Source organism: Dipodomys ordii, unplaced genomic scaffold (genome assembly GCF_000151885.1).
Source record: "Dipodomys ordii isolate 6190 unplaced genomic scaffold, Dord_2.0 Scaffold48, whole genome shotgun sequence".
NCBI classification, from domain to species: Eukaryota; Metazoa; Chordata; class Mammalia; order Rodentia; family Heteromyidae; genus Dipodomys; species Dipodomys ordii.
This window is the reverse complement of record NW_012267264.1, coordinates 6,010,249-6,029,038: the sequence shown is the minus strand read 5'-3', so window position 1 is coordinate 6,029,038 and position 18,790 is coordinate 6,010,249. Positions and strand designations below refer to the sequence as shown.

The window sequence follows — 18,790 nt, the reverse complement described above, 5'->3', positions numbered from 1 at the left end:
AAGACTTGACGCCTAAAGGAAAGTAATCCCACAGGACTGCTGTAATCCAATGGTCAGACCTATTATGTCTTTAGCCCGGACATCCCTAAGGTTGGTAGATATTGGTAGCAAAGTCTGACTAGAGGGCAACTAAAGAAAGAACCTGAGAGTTCTCTATAATCTAGAGATCAGGAAAGCCTGATTCTGATATCCAGGGTAAGTATCAGGGAATAGAAGATGGGCTCGTGGAATCTGTGAATACATCAAACTACCTGTATAAAAACTGTTGTGTGGTTTGAGTTCAGGGCTTCATGGTTGCTAGGCAGAGACTCCACAACTGAGCCACACCTCTAACCCTTTGTCTACACTGATTATTTCTGTGACAGAATCTCACTTCCTGCTCAAGCATGCACCTGAAATCTTACCCTTCCTAGCACAGGTGAGATGACAGGAATGGGCCATCATGACTAGCTCCTGGGTTGAGAGGGCTCTTTTGTGTATGCCTGGGCTGGCCTCAAACCACAATCCTCTCAATCTCAGCCTCCCAACTAGCTAGGATGGTAGGCACGAACCACTGATGCCCAGCTGCATAAGAACTCTGCTCAAAAGAAGGGACAGGGCTTTTATCCTATTTCTCAAAGAGATGTGTAATTTTAAAAATGAAAGTTTATAAATGCATACACACAAATTTAGAGACTTTTCCAACTCTATCTATTTGCAATGAATAGTGAGAGGGGAGGGGAAAGAGGAATGGAGCAAGTCACTAAATGTCAATCTGACAGTGACAAATATTATCATCATCTTATGCAACAGAACCACAGAGACTTCGAAATAAACCTCTTCAGTGACTAGAAACTGCTAAAAATGCCAGGCCAGACATCAGAAATCATTTTCCATCTTGAATGTTGCAGCGTCAAGTTTCTTGATAGCCCTCCAGTCTAGCTCTACTTCAAAACTAAGTTACTTCAAATTTACTCCAGTTTTTCTTTCCCCATAGCAAAGATTCCAAAGGCTTTCTCTCATTTCTCAGAAAACATGTCCCAAAGCAAGCAGCTAACATTTAAATGCAAAGAAGATCGCAATGTAATGCAGCTGCAATGCCGTCTTCACTTGGCAAGGGTTTTCACGGGGGGTGGGGGGTGTCCATCTGTCTTTAATGGGAGAGAAGAAGGGGCTACCAGAGCTTCCAGTTACATGGCTGATTAACCGCTTTGGGAATGAGTTTCTGTTTTATAAACTTTGTAAGAACAATCATGCCACTGCAATCTAAAACTCAGGGTAATATTTTGGGTTAATGCAAACTTTTGACAGCCCTAAGTGTTCTGGATGAGTATTCTTCCTTACTTAAGAAATACACGTAGCATCTTATTATAAGCTGCATAGTAGACGAGCAGAATTGGGTGAGAACTGGTAACATAAATTTCAGGAAGCCTAATAGTTGGTGACTTAACAATAGCTGTTGATAGGAAGGAAGAAAATAGTCCAGGAGGGAAAAGGTGCTGGCCAGTGCACGCTGTCCATCACGTGTGAAGACAAGGGTGGCCTTCTCCCTTGGGGGCCAACTCCTTTGCTGGCAAGGCCACCTCCTGCTTTCCACTCCTTCAAAGATTCCAAATACAGAGAGACAAAACACTAAGTCCAGTGAATTACAAACAGCATTCTATTCCTTCTCTCATCTCATTAACAGTTAGCCACAGTACTGAGGTTAGCAAGGAGTCGGCAGGATTATTACACTTTATTTGGAGTGCCCGAGGCTCCTCTATCAGGTTATTTTTGAGACGGAAAGAAATCAAATGTGGACAAATGAATCCAGTTAAAAATGCTGACATTGTTTATGATGGTCTTCAAATTTATTCCTTCTACATTACAGACAGCCCTAAAGCACCTTCAGGTTTTGAATTTGTTGTCCTGTCGAAAACAAGACTCAGATTGCTTTTTCATTGTTTTCCTGAAATATTTGTACAAAAGTTTCAACTGCACATGTCACTGTATGCATGTAATGCATCTTGATTAGTCATGACTTATCATTCATCATTCTCCCTCCATCTATCCCATATTCTCCAGACTCAGACTTGCTGAAGCGCATTTTTTAAGAGTGGTCTTATACTCAGTTGCATACTGCAAAACAAACTACAAGCAATATGACTGATCGCTTGACTACAACTGTACACTAAGTCAAGAAAGCAGGAGACTCAAAGTGAACACCCGCACGCCACTGCACGCTACCATGACCTCTGTCACACCTGACGTGATCACCACACCGCCCCAAGCACAACAGAGCCATCAGGAACGCACGTACCTCCTCCCCACATGTCAAAATATTTTGTGTCCAGTACTTCCCCCGTTTTACCTGAAAGATAAAGCATTTGGGTGAGTCATGCAACTGAGATCCACCCCACACTGCAGAAGACCAATGATCTGATTTACCTAAGGATCACCATGAATTCAGTAGCAGGGTGGGAACTACTTTAGGAACTTAAAATCCAAATTGCACACATCACAAATATATTTTTGAAGGGTAACTTTTGGAAAGGACTTATTCATTCATCTTTGATGCCAATGAGAGGCACAAAAAAATTCTCTATAGACTGCAGACCATTTCTATTCAACGCTAGAACATACTTTAGTCATCGTTTTATACCAATTTAAGAAAGGAAAAAAGAAAAAGAAAAAAATCCTCTTTACAAAAACAAAAGAAATATCTATCAGAATCATATTTTGTTCTATAATAAAGGTATTTAAAAATTATGCTTATTTCCCCTTTAATATCAATTAAGTAGATGACTAGATATTGAACATTTTGGAGTAGAAAATGCAGAAGCTACGAGCTGAAAATTGACTGCTTGGGAAAAGAAGTACAAACTTCTTTTTCTCTGCTGTGCTGTAGGTAAGGGGCTGGCTGGTGGTTTCTAGTCAGTCCATCCACCTTCACATGGCACTTATCTATGAACCAAAACAAAGTGAACTCTCACTCGTGGCTTGGATTTTCCAATTTAATTTCACAACACTCAGCAAACTCAGGATTCAATGAACTTTGTATGAATGAGCCTATAGGAATATGGACTGGGAAGTGGCCTTGTGGCTCAAGTAGTAGAGCGCCAGCCTTGAGCTGAAGAGCTGAGGGACAGCGCCCAGGCCCAGAGTTCAAGCCCCACAACCGATTTTTTAAAAAAATGAGACCATATGGACCATAGCAAAATTTTATAATAAATTTTATCTTCATTCCTCCTTTTACCTAGTCCCTCACCCTTTACCACGTGACACACCCCATTCCTGCCTACCTTGTCTTCATGCTGCGCTAGAATTCCTAACAGTGAAGCAACATTTCATAATTTCCCAATTTGGCCGCTTGCTGACAACCTCTGGGAAGCTCTCCAGACAAGGCACCAGGCAAGGATGCATGCTGGGAATATTTAGATACCAAGTCTCCATCTATGTTGCTCTGGAAGAAGGTGAGGGAAAGCCTTCACCATCCCTAATGGTGCTTCCTAATTCTACCTCTTCACAGCATTTTCCTTTAGCACACATGTATTAAGAAAAAAATCCACTGATGATTTTCATGAATTACAAAAATCACTCTTACCATTTGCCAAGGCAACATTGATGCCTCTTCCAACATTATTCTTAACACCACTCATCAAACTGAAAGGAGAAAAAGAAATCAAGAGACATTTATTAGTATTAGATATTGCATAGGAACATATCACAGGAAGTCATGTAAAACGAAGGATTAGATACACGTATCAATTGATTATATATACATATCAGCTGCACTGTAGATAAAAATAAAAGGCCTTGCTGGGCACTGGTGGCTCATGACTGTAATCCTAGCTATTTGGGAGACTGAGATCCTAACGTTGTGGTTCAAAGCCAACCTGGGCAGGAAACACCATGAGACTCTTATCTCCAATACACATACAAACAAAAAGATAGGCCAGAAGTAAAGTTGTGCTGAATTAAAGCCTCAGGACCAGTACCAAAAAGAAAAAGGAAAAAAGCCTCTAAGTAAGAAGACAGTCTAGTAGTGTTGCAATGTCTTTAAATAACACTTCACAAATAACAACCTATATCTTAATACTATATATATGGTTCAAGTGGTAGAGTGCTTGCCTAGAAATCACAAGGCTGAGTTCAAACCTCAGAACTACTGAAAACAGGTACTGGGGGTCAAAATACCACATTAGTGCTTGCAGCTCTGCTCTCAACTAGGAGATACCATTTTAGAAACTTCATTCTGCATGAAGACAGTGTGCCTGTGCTCTCCATCATTCTCAAGGGTCAAACGACAGATGAGCTCTTTTCTATTTTCTGCAGCATAGAGACCTGGCCAATACTCCTTAAGTGCTTTATAAGCTGAGAGCAAGAGAAGGGCAGCATCATATTTCATGAATGTCTGCTTGTGATGGCTCCCTCAGTCATATCAATGTAAACCTGCTCTACCCTAGAAGGAGTACCACTTCGCCACACTCACTCATTACGGCATCTGACCACAGCCATGCTCCTGAGATAAGCAACATCCATTAGAGCTCACAGACTGCAATGAGATGCTACTCAGACCTGCTAGGATGACTAGAATCAGTGAGTTAGATGGTAACCAATACTGACAAGGATATGGACAAACTGAAGCCCTCCATTCACTGATGGGAGAAATGTAGACTGGTGCAACCATTTGGAAATAAGTTCTAACATTGTGAACAGTGACAGTCTGAACCAAAATGTATCCTGTACGTACATATGAAAAATAAAGTTGTTTCTATCTCAAAACTTGTAAACAAATGCTTACAGAAACATTACTCCTTTTAGCCAAAAAGTGTAAATAGTCCCAATATCTATCAATCAATAAGATGAGTGATAAAATGATGAATATCTATACAATGGGATATTACATAAGTATAAAGGGAAGTAAGTCCTGGTACACACTCCAGCGTGGATGAACCTTGAAAGAGACTAAAATGAAGCATTCAAAATAAGCCAACCTACGGATAAAGATACCAAAGTTGGTATCTTAGGTGCCAAGCAGGACGAAATAGCAGGAGGACAGCAACAACTGAAGGGCTCAGAGTATAAAAATGTTCTAACACTGCACCTTCCTACAACTGCACACTTCATCTGAGTGAATTCAATAGGAAAGCCATGTAAACAAAAGATCTGTGTCTTGATTATACACAGAGGAAGGGTGGATTTTGGAACATATTAGTTCAACTGCACCAAAGAGGAACATCTCAAAATGCTTCTTTCTGCTCTCCACCTTTCAGAAATATGCTAGAAAAGTAAACTCCATTAAAATTAAGAAGCAAAAGTTCTAGGTAACTAAGAAACGCAATGACACACGATTCCCACAAGAGGGCAGCAGCTGATCAATTTTTAAACACTGAAACTCAAACGAAATCCATAACTAAATGAAAAACCACTGAAGACATAAAATGTCTAAGGGTTAGACATCCTGCTAACAGTGATTAACACATTTTCCTTAATCTATACACAGGTGGAATGTGAAGGCCCTGCCCCATCCATACCTCTGACCAAAACCATGAAGAAAATGGTAAGTATGTTCCAAATACAGACTATGTTTTAGCTACTGCTTCTTGAAATGATTAAAGCAAGATCTGGTAGATGAATTTCCAAGCCAAATAAATTCATTTGTTGGTTTTGATTTGACTTACTCCTCCTTCATGTATAATGTGTCTAAGGTTACATTCATACCTCAACTACATGCTTCATTTTACTTCTGAACCTCATGAACATAACAGCAATCTTATTTTTATTCTTATTTTTTTTGCTGTGGTTGTTCATGGGGCTTGAAGTCAGTGCCTCAGAGTTGTCCCTGAGCTCTTTCACTCAAGGCTAGAACTCTATCACTTCAAGTCACAACTCCACTTCGTTTTCTGGTGGTTAATTGGAGATAAGAGTCTCACAGACTTTCCTGTGTGGGCTGAATTAGAAGGGAATCCTCAGATCTCAGCCTCCTGAGTATTTAGGATTACAAGATTTACAGGTGTAAGCCACTAGTGCCCACTTCTGGGATTTTGTTGTTGTTGTTGTTTTTATTTATTCCTCAAAATAATCTAAAAATTCTTGTACCAAACTTTAAGAATATACTATAAATGAAATCACTAATATTAACTTCAGACAAACTGAAAGCCAAGACTTGTATCTTAAACAAAAGCAGTACCTTGGACCTATAAGAGTTCACAGGGTCTCTAATCAAGGGAGGAAAGCTGTAATTGCTGCTATGTGTGGGAACTGGATTTACACCTCGCGTCTTCATTTCTCACTAATAGGATGTTGGAAATGCATCTTAAATGTGATGACACATGGAGAACTAACTCCTAGGCTTCACAACAATCTTTGTATCTGTTTCTCAAACCTGGCTTAGAGTGACAGCATTGCTGTAGACAGCTCCCCCGCAGCTGTGACAAACGACAATTACCCATAGGGAGCAAAATCACCCCATGGAGACACTGGTCTAGAATATTCCTCTCCAGAGGGAGCTGCATGTACTCAGAGCAGGTGCAAGAAACAGTTAAATTTCTACTCATGCATTTGTACTATTGACCTACGTATTTTACAAAGTATAAAAACAGAATTGTGCTGGTGGCTCACGCCTGTAATCCTCGGCACTCAGGAGGCTGAGATCTGAGGATCCAGGTTTGAAGTTAGCTGGGACAGAAAAATCTGAAAGACTCATATTTCCAATTAATCAGTGGAGCTGTGGCTCAAGTGTAGAGCACCAGTCATAAATGGTAACACAAAAGCTAAGACCTGGGTTCAGTACCACCATGAAAATAAAAACACAAATCTGTCTGTTGTGGATAGAGAAGTATTACTAAAGAGCTGGATGGCAGAGGCTATGACCCTCCTATTATTATTTCTAGTCCACTGGATTTTACGCAGCAGTCAGATGATAATTTTCTACATAGCTGAAATGAACCTTTCCACAGTCTCAGGAAAAGTCAACCCCTTACCTGCACTACCCAAAAGTTCCTACATGGCCCCGTGGCGTTACCCACTTCTCCCCAGAGCTCCCAGACTGCAGGACCTTTTAGAACACTCCTGTGTAGGGGTCTCTGCCCATTCCCTACCAGCTGCTTTCCTTCTAATCTCTCAGTTCTCAGACTACATGATAGACTCTGACCCTTGAATCTGAGTTCAGACATTGCGTCTCCATTTCCCTCACTTCTACACACCTTGCTGTGCCTGCACAGCTGGGCCAAGAGTTACAGCCACTCATTGGCATTTGCTTTCTAACTACCTGTTACCCCTCCTAGATCCTAAGTTTTCCACAGAGGAACTCTGTTCAATAAATACTTATTGAATAGGACAATGAAAGATGCTTGGGAAATTCAGACTCAACCTTTTCTTTCTTTGATTTAGTAAACAATGACAACAATACAACTATTTGTACTATGTGTTAGGCTTTCAATATAGAAATAGAATATTCTGGAAAAAGCACTGGATTAGAAATTGGTCCCTGCAGTATCTCTACTGGATATCCCTGGCCAATTATGCAGCACTCCTATGGGGACTAGCTTCAGGACCTGAGGCCTATCTAAGAAAATCACATCAATTATTTAATCTTAAATGACAATGGCAGAGTGATGTTTGAAAGGCAGCTAGATCAGTGGCCAGCCTCAATTTTATGGTTAAAGAAATTGAAATACGTTTTAAATTCTACACGGCATGCCCACCATGCCAGACTTCCAGCCCAGTATTATTTTACCACGTCCTGCTGTCTGCCTGCTTTCTCTTTCTCTTTCTGACCCATGCAATGTGTAAGAACCATACCTGCCACTGAAAAAGCTTGATTGCTTTTTTGCATTAAATGCACATGTTTTAAGGGGACAGAGTAGGTCTAAGGACATCTGTGGCACCGTGTTACCCAGAACTATAGTCCTGGTCCTTATTATTTACAATCAAACTTGGGGTCTCTGAAGTCAATCACGGTGAAAATAGAGGAGAATGTTTCTAAAAACTACCAAGTTCTAAAGCCTAAGTGCTTTGTTACACACCAGTAAAACAGGACTAGTACAAGAAGGAATCAGAAGACAATGGATTAATATGGAAGGAATTAGCATGAGGGAAGACAAAGGATCAAGAGATCTACAAGAAAAGTGTTATCCTGCAAGGCTGACTAACCTTCCATAGCTAACACAATGCAAGAGGGGCTGGATAGCAATCTAAAAGCTTCTACATCAAAGAGACACACAGCACTGGGAAACCCATCTAGCTTCTCTGTTCTGTCCTGTTGCCTCATTCTCTGTTTTACATAATTAAATGCCAATGTATTATTTTACACAAAGGTAGGTGAATTCATGGATCTACTTTTCCAGGCAGAGAGTAAACTGGACAATGTGAAGTGGTGTTTGCAATTTTAGGGGCAATACCTTAATTACAAGTGAAGGTGGGTATGGAGGTAGGTCATTGAAAAACCTGCAAACCTGCAGAGTACCTCAACTGAGAAACCACCCAGCTCGATTCCAAGGCAAGCACTTTATAAGCCATCATCAGAGGACCATTTCACCCTGAGCAAATGATATTCAAATATGGAAAATGGAAAAGCTACCAGCAACACAGTCCTGAAATGAATGCATTCTCTCTTTGGGCTCTCCAATTCGCAAGCCATGAGCCACAGGTGGCCATTAGATACTTGAACAGTGCCGGCAGTTACTGAAGAATTGAGCTTTTGCATATGTATGTATGTATGTATGTATGTATGTAATTTACTTATTTATAATCGGTTGTGGGGCTTGAACTCAGGGATTGGGCACTGTCTTTGAGCTTTTGTGCTCAAAGACTAGTACTCTACCACTCTGAGCCACAGCTCCACTTCTGGTTTTCTGGGGGTTAAATGGAGGTAAGAGTCTCAAAGGCTTTTCTGTCTGGCTTTGAACCATGATCCTCAGATATCAACCTCCTGAGTAGTTAGGATTATAGGCATGAGCCACCAGCACCCAGTGAACTGAGCTTCTAATTTTAATCAAGTTAAATGAATTAACTTTCTCCTTCGTATTTCAGAATCAAAAGAGCTACTTGAGTCTTGGCAACTTCCAAATGGGGCAGTACTTACCTACATAATTCACCAGAAGCAAATATCTTATCTCCATGGAAAGCTAGATTGATTGTGTGCTTAGCCACTCGCTGAAAAACTTAATAACTTAAAGTCTTCTTAAATAAATCGGGAAAAAGCATAGAATGATAACAGAAATCACTGCTCTTAGGTCCCACTAGCTGTAACTTAATAATCTACCTCAGCGTTCCAAACCAGCCAATACTTACACATTGTCTTCCAGGCAGATCTTGGGGCCCACCACATTGGCTGCACCACTTGCCATTTTAAAGGCAAAATGCTTCTCAGGGCAAGCTTTGGAGATCCCGCATTTATATCTGGGAGGCTTTGTAGCTTTGAGGAGAACAGATGAGATTTGTTTCTTTAGAATACAAGTTAACAGACTATAATCAATTTGCTTTGCATTTATTTCAAAGCACAAAAGGAACATTAGAGCAAACACACAGTTTTAGACACATGCCAGAGAATTTTTCCTGAAGGTTTCAAAGAGCCTCAAAACAACAAGGACACAAAAACAAAAGCCAGAACCTCTTGGGGAATGAACTAACAACTGACATAAATAGATCAAGTTATCTAAGCTCGATGATCACATGTGTATCTAATCTAATTATTCTGGAGTGTATCTTTAGATTTTTGGATGCCCATCTACAGCTAAGCACCAACTGGTTAGGTCAGAGATCACTAAAAAATCCTAAGACCCCCACTGACCCACTGACTCTCTGCCCACAGACAGTTCTAATTAAGAAATCTTTTAATCTCCATTACTGGCAACACTTAAAATACTGGAACTAGACAGTACCCAAAGAACAAAGTACCATTTCTGAGGCAGTGTCAAGAATCCTGGGCTGTCAAATCATAGCCTCCACATAAATCTAAAATGTAATTTCCAAATCAAGTTTCAGTCATATTCAACTGTCAGCACTGCTTAAAATATAGGCTTGCTGGGCGCCAGTGGCTCACGCCTGTAATCCTAGTTACTCAGGAGGCTGAGATCTGAGGATCTCCGTTCAAAGCCAGCCCGGGCAGGAAAGTCTGTGAAACTCTTATCTCCAATCAACACTTAGAAAACCAGAAGTGGCGCTGTAGCTCAGGTGGTAGAGTGCTCACCTTGAGCTGAAGAGTTGAGGGACAGTGCTCAGGCCCAGAGTTTAAGCCCCACAACCGACAAAAAAAAAAAAAAAGGCTCTCATAGGCCTACAGTAGGACAGAATAAACCATTAATAGAATATTGAGATGGAATACTTACAGCGAGCAGCTGTGTCCAGTGCTGATCTTGCTAAGAAAAGAAAATGTACCTGTGTTAGAATGAGCATATTGGCAAATATCTACTTCTTAAATAGCTTTAGAGATTCAAACAGGCTGATAAAAATAGGTTTGAATGACTGCTTAGTGTACAATTTTAAAATATAAATATCACTTCAGAGAAAGAGTAACTTAAGAGTAACTTTACAGTCTATAGTTTATTATAAACAATTATGTATAGGAATCACGGGAGCAGTGTTGTTTTTTATTTTTAACTGATACTTTACCTTTTGCTTTGTTTAGTTTCTACAACTTTAAATCCCAATCATAAAGTTATTCTATAAATAGGTACTTGATGAGTATTTCTTAAGTTGTTACTGATAATGGTGGTTTCATACACATAAGCATGCAGTTCCACAGAAACTTTTCTTGGTGGTTAGGTAACCAGTTTGGGGATAGAAAAGAAACTGATGAATGGTGTACAGCTTTCATTTCTCCAAAACAGACATGTACTAGGTATACTAAAAATAGTTAATGTCTTAATATTAAATGAGTGTTATAATTCTCTAGGTCACAGAGATCAGAAAGTCAAGTCTTACTAATAGCAGGAGATCATAACCTGGTCATGAATTGCAATCACACTTAAGAGCTTTCTAAAACAATATCTGATCCCAACCCAGGAAATAATACTTACATCATCAACGTTTTGTGGACAGTTGTTTCCTGATTTGGCTAGTAAGTATGCAGTGTGATAAATGTTAGCTAGCTGTCTGACTATAAATAGTCATTTTGTTTTTTAACTTTTGTACTATTTTTGATAACTGAATTTCCTGTAAGTTCAGTATTCAAACTGGTTAGTAAAAAGTGAAAGCTGAAAGTATCTAAGTGTTTTAAAAGAAGAAAATGGCCAAATGAAGCCTCATGTACTCTATAGAACACGCAGCTGAATATTATACATTATGAATATTATACATTAAAGTCACAGAGGTAACGTAATAAGTAAGGCATAAAAAGGTTAATGTATGAGATAAAGCAGAAAACAAACTTCATCTATACTCTAGCATTAGTACTAAAATGAAAGGAGATTTGAAGGCAAAAAAAGGAAAAAAGGACGAGTTTGTAATTCAGGTGGTTAAAATTACTGGACTTCATTATCTGAATTCTATCATTTTTCTTTGATTACACGATAAAAGGGGGAAAATTAATTCCAGAGATGTGTCCCAAGACTCTTCTTTCTCTAAATGACAAAATTAAAGCTTAGAGCAATCAGTCTGCAGCCCAAAGATTAGAAATGTGCAACTTCACTATGTCCTGAACAACTGTATCATCAGACATCCAAGAAGACAGAGATGTGAACAGGCTCACAGGATACCTCATTCACACTGGCTGCACACTCTGCCAAATATCTTTGTACACCTTCACTTCAGTACCATGACTGTTTCAGAGGCAAGGAAACTGAAGACACCGAGGTTTACTGGTTTGACTTGTTCCAGGTCATAATTATGAATTGGTAAGCATTAGCATTGAAGGTCATCTCGAATGTAACCTCCAAACTCACATTTTCCCATCTTTTAAAACGGCAATGTCTGAGCTCTGCTCTGACTCTGCTCTGAGCTCTGAAACACTGCTGATCTTGGCAGGAGTCAGAGGCTCTTCTCACCAGAGGAAGTGAAGACTAGAGATGACAAGTCAACACAAATCCTGAAGTCATCCATATAAAATGGGCAGTTTGTTGGGGGAAAATGCAAAAGGTGGTAACTGGGTTGGAAAAAAAATGGACTGATTCAAAGCAACTAAAAACATAGCATGTGTAAAACTTAGGAATGGACCAGACAGAGGGATGATGGAGTCAAGGATGCTGACTGATCAGGGAGCTGACTACAGCGCATTCATGTACTCATTCTCAAGAGCCACTGAACAAAAATACTTTCTCTGCACCAAGATCTTTGTAATTGAGATGGGGTAGGAATAAGTGATAAGTTCTGTTGTGGGACTTCAGCGAAGTTCAAGAGGAGCAGTATAGAGAGGCCAGCTATCCACAGACCCTGTGATTACACACAGGAAAATACCGTTTACTGAACTTAAGTTAGATGCTAAACAAATGTCAAGGATAACTAAAGTAGTCTGAAATGAACATTAAAAATTAAGATTAATTTTTCACCAAGAGATAGGAGTCCAATGAAGTTTTTTTTTTTTTGGGGGGGGGGTGGTTCCAGTCGTGTGGCCTGAACTCTGGGCCTGGGCGCTGTCCCCTCAGCTCTTCAGCTCAAGGCTAGCACTCTACCACTTGAGCCACAGCGCCACTTCTGGCTTTTTTTTCTTTCTTGTTTTTTGCATATGTGGTGCTGAGGAATTGAACGCAGGGCCTCAGGCATGCAAGGCAAGCGCTCTACAACTGAGCCACCTTCCCAGCCCCCAATAAAGTTTTATAGATGCAGCATTTTAGTTCCAACATCAAAATAAACATCTTTCCTATGACTGCAGAAACCATGGTAGCTACAACGCATATACTAAAACCTTGCAGGTAAATGACGGGAAATGTCAAAATGAAAGGAGACAACTACTCTAAAGTACACGATATTGGTGAATAGCTGACTTCAGTTATTTCCAACTAATACAACGCTCTATGAATCCCACTTTGAAATGCTGTTCCTTCCCACATGAGAATCCAACCCATCAATTATCCACATTTGCTTTCACTCAAGCAGAACACAGTATCCAGAGCCCAGCACTAGATAAAGTTGGGTAAAGAAATACGACACCACTGCCTTCAAAGATTCATTCTCTGATGCTAGGGAGGCAGAGAAGCAGACACATGAAAAGAAAAAGTTATCTGTATGGCAGAATAAAATCACTGATCTAGGTGCTATGTAATTAGAGCAAACAGTTCAAAAATAGGAGCAACACAATGAGATGATACCAAGGCAGCACCATAGAAAGCAGATGGCCTGGGGAGATACCACAGGGTGGGTGCCACATCCACATGAGCCCAGGTGAAGGTGTGAAGGAACGGGGGGGGGGGGGGCTTTGTGGTGTGCACGGCGAGGGTAAGATGTGGTAGTGTGCTGGGGAGATCTATCAGAAGGGCAGGAGAATCGGTGTCATCCTAAGCAGACACTGTATTTGATTCTCCAGGATTGACAAATACTAAAGGTTCATGAGTTTACAGAAAATGGCTCTTACAGTGGTGAAACACGAAGGTAGTAAAAATGAAAAATTGTTGTAGGGTCATTATGTGGTGTTTATAAAAACACTCTGGACTAGGATGAAGTTCTAAACCAAAGAGACAGAGACAAAGGGAGGGGACAGAATACAGACATGAACAGATTACTTCAGGAGTCTCTACCAGCTACTTGTGTATATATAGAGTGCCACACTGACTTTACCCTGTCTCCTCTTCACCCCTTTCTGAAAGAAGTAGGCTTTCCCCAAATACTGTAACTTTCCTATTTGTATCGTGGCCACACTCATTTCTCTCAGGAACCCAATTTTTTTTCTTTCCTTTTCAATCTTTTTTTGTTGATCTGCTACTCAAAAATTTTCCCACAAGCCTGACAGCCAAGTAAGTGTTTTACTTTAAAAGAAGAAAAGCATGTGACTTGCTGGAGTCATGATCTATAATCTTAGATGAACTACTTATACCCTTGCTTCTGGGGCAATACAGAGTAAGCCCTGGAAGTCTTCGGTGTGGTTTCTGGCCCACTGTTCAGTGAGAAACTAGCTGTATTCTCTGAGGCCACCAGGCTGCCGAGTGCAGACCAGAACAAGTCAAATCACATCTCACCGTACTTGGCAAAACTACTTTAACCGGAATCCTGCATATTTCATTTTATGAGGAGTGCTGAAAACAGACAGGTTCTGGAGCAAAGTGATCAGTGATTACTTTGAAAGAATGGAGACTTGCAAGGAGACCAGAAGAACCAGGAGTACTATTTAATTATCTGAGAGAGCACCGATGTAGAAGCTCCTACGCAGAAACAAGATCAGTGAGATGAAATTGCTTAGAGCACAAAAGGCAGATTCAGTGCAATACAAAGGAGCACTTGTAAATAGTTACTGTTAGAAAAACCTGCCTCAAAATGCTTCTACCAACCTTGAGTACTGCATATTGGAATGGTCTATAGCCTCAATGCTCAGCATAGGACGGTCCAGCTTACCTGGTTACCTGGGAGCTCCTGAGAAATGCAGGCTCTCAGGCCACATCCCAGACATAAGGGAGAACTTGCACCTGCCAAGAATCTCTGTATACTATGAAGGTTTGGGAAACACTGTATAATGGTCTTGAGAGTATATGCAGGAAATAAATTAACCTTGGGGATCCCTTCTAGACATTCATAAATTTATGGAATTCAAAAAACTCAATGCAGAGACCTCAAAGTTCTTTCATTTGATTCTGCCTGTTAGTTCAAAATGCTGTTCCTGTGTTTCAGTCTCACTTTTTTATGTCTTAACAGCCAAAGCTTATTCCATGTACGGCAAGGATCTAAGAAGACTATTTATAGCTTCTCTAACTTCAAGCAATGAAGGCCTGTAGTAGCTAGAAGAGATTCTAAATTGCATCTCTAGACTTATTATTTCTCATTTGAATATGTCAACATTAAGTTCTACTCCTTATTCTCTAATGCAGTTTCAAAGATAATTGGTTCTATTTACCAATTTAAAGATGCTTGTTAAAAACTGAGTTTAGAGCTAGGGATGTGTAGTTCAAAGGTAATTACTACCTTAGCAGATGCAAGGCACTGGGTTTGATCCTTGACAAAAGAACAAACAAACAAAATCCATTAAAAATTCCCGAATACCTTGTAATGGTACATTTATAATACAGAAATATATTATATAAATGGAATAAAAGGAGAATTCACAGAAAGAAAATAAGATGAGTGGTGATGATCATTATTAAAATTCATCATTATGACTCCCTGAAAACTGAGGGATATGGGTGGCAAACAGAAATGATTTAAAATTATGGGTGCTGTGATTTATCTTTCAGAATGTTGCCCAGCATGTATGAAACAGAATCATTAAATGTTTCAAATGTTAAATAGAAGGTTTCTTGCTTTAACTGCCTTAATTCTAATAACCTATGCATTTTAGTATATTCAAATGAACCACATTTACTGATAATTCTTTTTCTAAATGACTAAACAGCAGAAAATAAATGAAACTGAAAAAAAATTAAAAAGCTACATTAGAAATAAGTTCTAAAAAGGGAAAAACCATAGAACTTACCAAATAGATTTCCTAAACTTGCATCCATTTTTATTTCAAATACTTGAGAAATAACATAAAATGTCAGTAAAAATACTGCCACAGCTACCACCAACTTTGCAGCTCCTGGGTAAAAGGAAGAAATAATTCAGCATGAGTTTATGAGCCTTTGGCAATAAATATCAAAGGTTACATGTCAAAACTCCTATTAATCTACTGGATCTTAATTTTATTTGGCTTACAACAAAAACTGAACCAAGAGGGATTTTTCCTGATCCTCAAGGTAACCACACACAAGTCTGCTAGAGACATCATTCTAGCTTAACACTCAAAATAATCATCTAGTGTCAGTCCATCAGCCACTGGCTGATTACGCCAAGGTATCTCAGCCAATGGAGGAGAAATTCCAGGAAAGTGATGAAAAATACTGGACCTTATGGAGGTATCAAGATCAGGAAATCCATCAACTAAAGTTCTCAAGTGAAAGGTAAGATGCTTATTGTCCTATCACCATCTCTGAAGTACTTAATTCCTCACAAAACAGTAAACAACAACAACAACAACAAACAGTCTTCCCCTACTTATTTTCTTGTTAAAAATAGGCTCCCCAAATTCCGAAGGATATAATTTGGCATCTATACAGGGTAAGCACTACAGGTTATATTCCTTATCTTTAAAAAAAAAAAGGCTTATTTTTATAGATTTTTTTGTTATACTCGTATTATATTTTAGTTGTTGCACAAAGTTAGTTACCATTTAAAAATCAGTTTCTATAATTTGTGGAGGGGAAGGGAAAGAACAAATTGTTTAAATAGGGATACAGATGGACCCATTAAAACAATGAGATGTACAAGACGTTATGTTGAAAAACGAACTTTTCAACTTTGGCTTGGGTGGGGGAGGGGATGGCAGGGATAGGAAGGGATGGGAAGGGGAAACAAAAGGAGGCAACAATGCTTGATAAGAAATGTACTCATTACCTTGCTCATGTAATTGTAACCCCTCTGTATGGTATTTTCACAAAAAAAAAAAAAAAAAAAGATCTCATCCTGATTGAAGTTCATCTTTTCATCATTCTCCCTCATCCCTCCTAACCCAGTCCCTCCTCTCAATTTTTCTTGGTTTCATAGGATATGTATGCAATATTATGATTGTATTTTCTAATGTATTCTTATATAATATTATATTCTTATTCTTTTCTATCTTTAGTCATGTTTGAGTGCCTTGTAAATCATTGTTACTATTACATTGTTACTGTTTAATATGAATTATCTCATCTTTTTCTTCACAGCTAACCAATCTAGGAGAGAAAACAACAAACTACAAAATTGGAAAAGAAATGGGAAACAATAGCCAAGAAATACTGCCCGCTTAACCTTTGAACTTCCAAGATGTGTTATCACCTTATTTGGGAAAAATATAAAATGTGTCTATACTAGCTCTATCTCCTCTCCCAGTAATGCCTTGGGTTAATTTGTGCTGACATAAAAGAGATGGAATCAGCAGTCACCTCACTATCGTTACTCCGAGGTGAGATAGCAGCCAAATAAATTAGTAGCAGCACAGACTCCAGAATCCAGGTTCTCTAATAAAGTCTGGTGGTTTGTACAGTACTTGGCCCTAAAACCAAATTATACATTCTTCAAAAAAAGAATACCAGGCTCACTTTATTAGACAAGGAGAAATTTTTTTTTAAAAAAGTTTGTTTTAATTTCAAAAACCTAAAGAGAAAAGATTGTATCTTTAAATGGAAAGAGGATCTTTACAAGGAGCTGATGATGCTCAGAAAGGCTGAGAATGCTGAGAAGAGAAAACCTACTCATTGCTATTTCAAAACACTCAATGGCTGCATAGTAAGGGGCTGGGTATTAACAGAAAAAGAAAAAAAACAAACATTCCATCAATGTAACAACGACGTGGCAATGAAGAAGTATTACTACTAATCCATTTCTGCCTCTCTCCTACATTTCCTAATTTCTTCACCACGCTTTCTGTTTTAAGAGCAATTCCTATGTCTATGATTTCAGTAAACAAGACAGGAAAATTCCATTAGGCTTTGAGTTCTTCCCCTCAGGTACTAGCTGAGTACCTAACACAAATAATCTGAACAACTGCTTGTTAAACAGGTAGGTGGAATATTCTTTCTTGATCATTTAAGCCCACTCACTTGAAGACTGTACCTTACATGACAGTTTATAGATTACTTTCTAGCAACCACAGGTACGTACAGAGACAATCTTTTCATGTATATCCTATGAAACAGTTATTAATACTAAAGTTATTAAAATATCAAGAAACCTGAGGGTTCTAAATTTTACTCAGAGCTAAACCTAAGCCTTCACTAAAAAAGCTGTGTGCGTATATACATAAACACACACAGAATATGAGTATATATATGTGTATGTTTGTAAGACATACATACTATTTTCTGAATGCTTACTAGAGAGCTGAATGCTTTATAACTACAATCTTATTTGCACCAACATTATACTATTTTCACTTGAAAAATGAGGAATATGAGGCACAAATTTTAAGTCACTTGCTAGTTCATAGAACTAGGCAGGCAAAGGTCATGACAGTCATTTATACAAGACTAACAAGAAAGGAAAAATTAACAAGAAAGAAAAATTGACAAGGAAAAGCTCTAAGGAAAAGAAAAGTTGGCAGAGAATCTATATTCAGTGTGGTCTCCATAGTGTTAATAATTCTGGGACTTCCATTGCAAAAGGTCTTCAGAACTGGTTTGCCTATTCAGTTCCAAAATGAAGATGATTCCCATTCTTAATTTCCCATGAGATTGTCTCTTGGTTCTAGCCAGGGTCTGTATTACTTTGAGTGTATTCCTGTTTTTCATAAAGCCAAAAAGTATCAACTTGAGATATAAGTATGATGGCTCAATGGGTATTCAAGTAACAGGAACTTCTTAAAACATAGAAGAGACTAATTAGTTAAAAGCAATAGCTAATCTTTCTTATTTGTTCACTAAGGGCAATTCTCCCAAGACTTACTTTAGGAATTGGGCCAAACATAAAATTAGCACTCTGTGAACAATTACTCATCAATTAACCTGGGTATTAATTGTCAGAGTCAGAAAAATGGATGAGATGACAAAGGTAATTTCAACTAGAATGAGTTTAGAATTATGTACAAAGAGAATATTGCTTTCATTCAAGCTGCTATGCCTAATTAGGCAACATATTTTCAAATCTTCTGGATACAGAATCATAAACAGTCCTTGCGTTATTAAAATGGAAAAAAATGATATTGCAATAGTTTAAAAAAAACCACAGACAC

The 18,790-nt window shown here is 38.8% G+C and overlaps 1 protein-coding gene across 2 annotated transcripts in view; it reads right to left on the bottom strand.

Annotated features, from left to right (window-relative positions):
• Fam3c (family with sequence similarity 3, member C) overlaps positions 1-18,790 on the bottom strand; it is a 39,555-nt gene that overhangs the window by 8,447 nt on the left and 12,318 nt on the right. For both annotated transcript variants that reach the window (XM_013020032.1, XM_013020033.1), the window contains exons 3-7: positions 15,518-15,622; positions 10,293-10,322; positions 9,256-9,379; positions 3,563-3,621; positions 2,279-2,329 (exon numbers count right to left, since the gene is read on the bottom strand). In XM_013020032.1, coding sequence (XP_012875486.1) covers positions 2,279-2,329; positions 3,563-3,621; positions 9,256-9,379; positions 10,293-10,322; positions 15,518-15,622 — 369 coding nt within the window. The remainder of the gene's footprint in view (positions 1-2,278; positions 2,330-3,562; positions 3,622-9,255; positions 9,380-10,292; positions 10,323-15,517; positions 15,623-18,790) is intronic.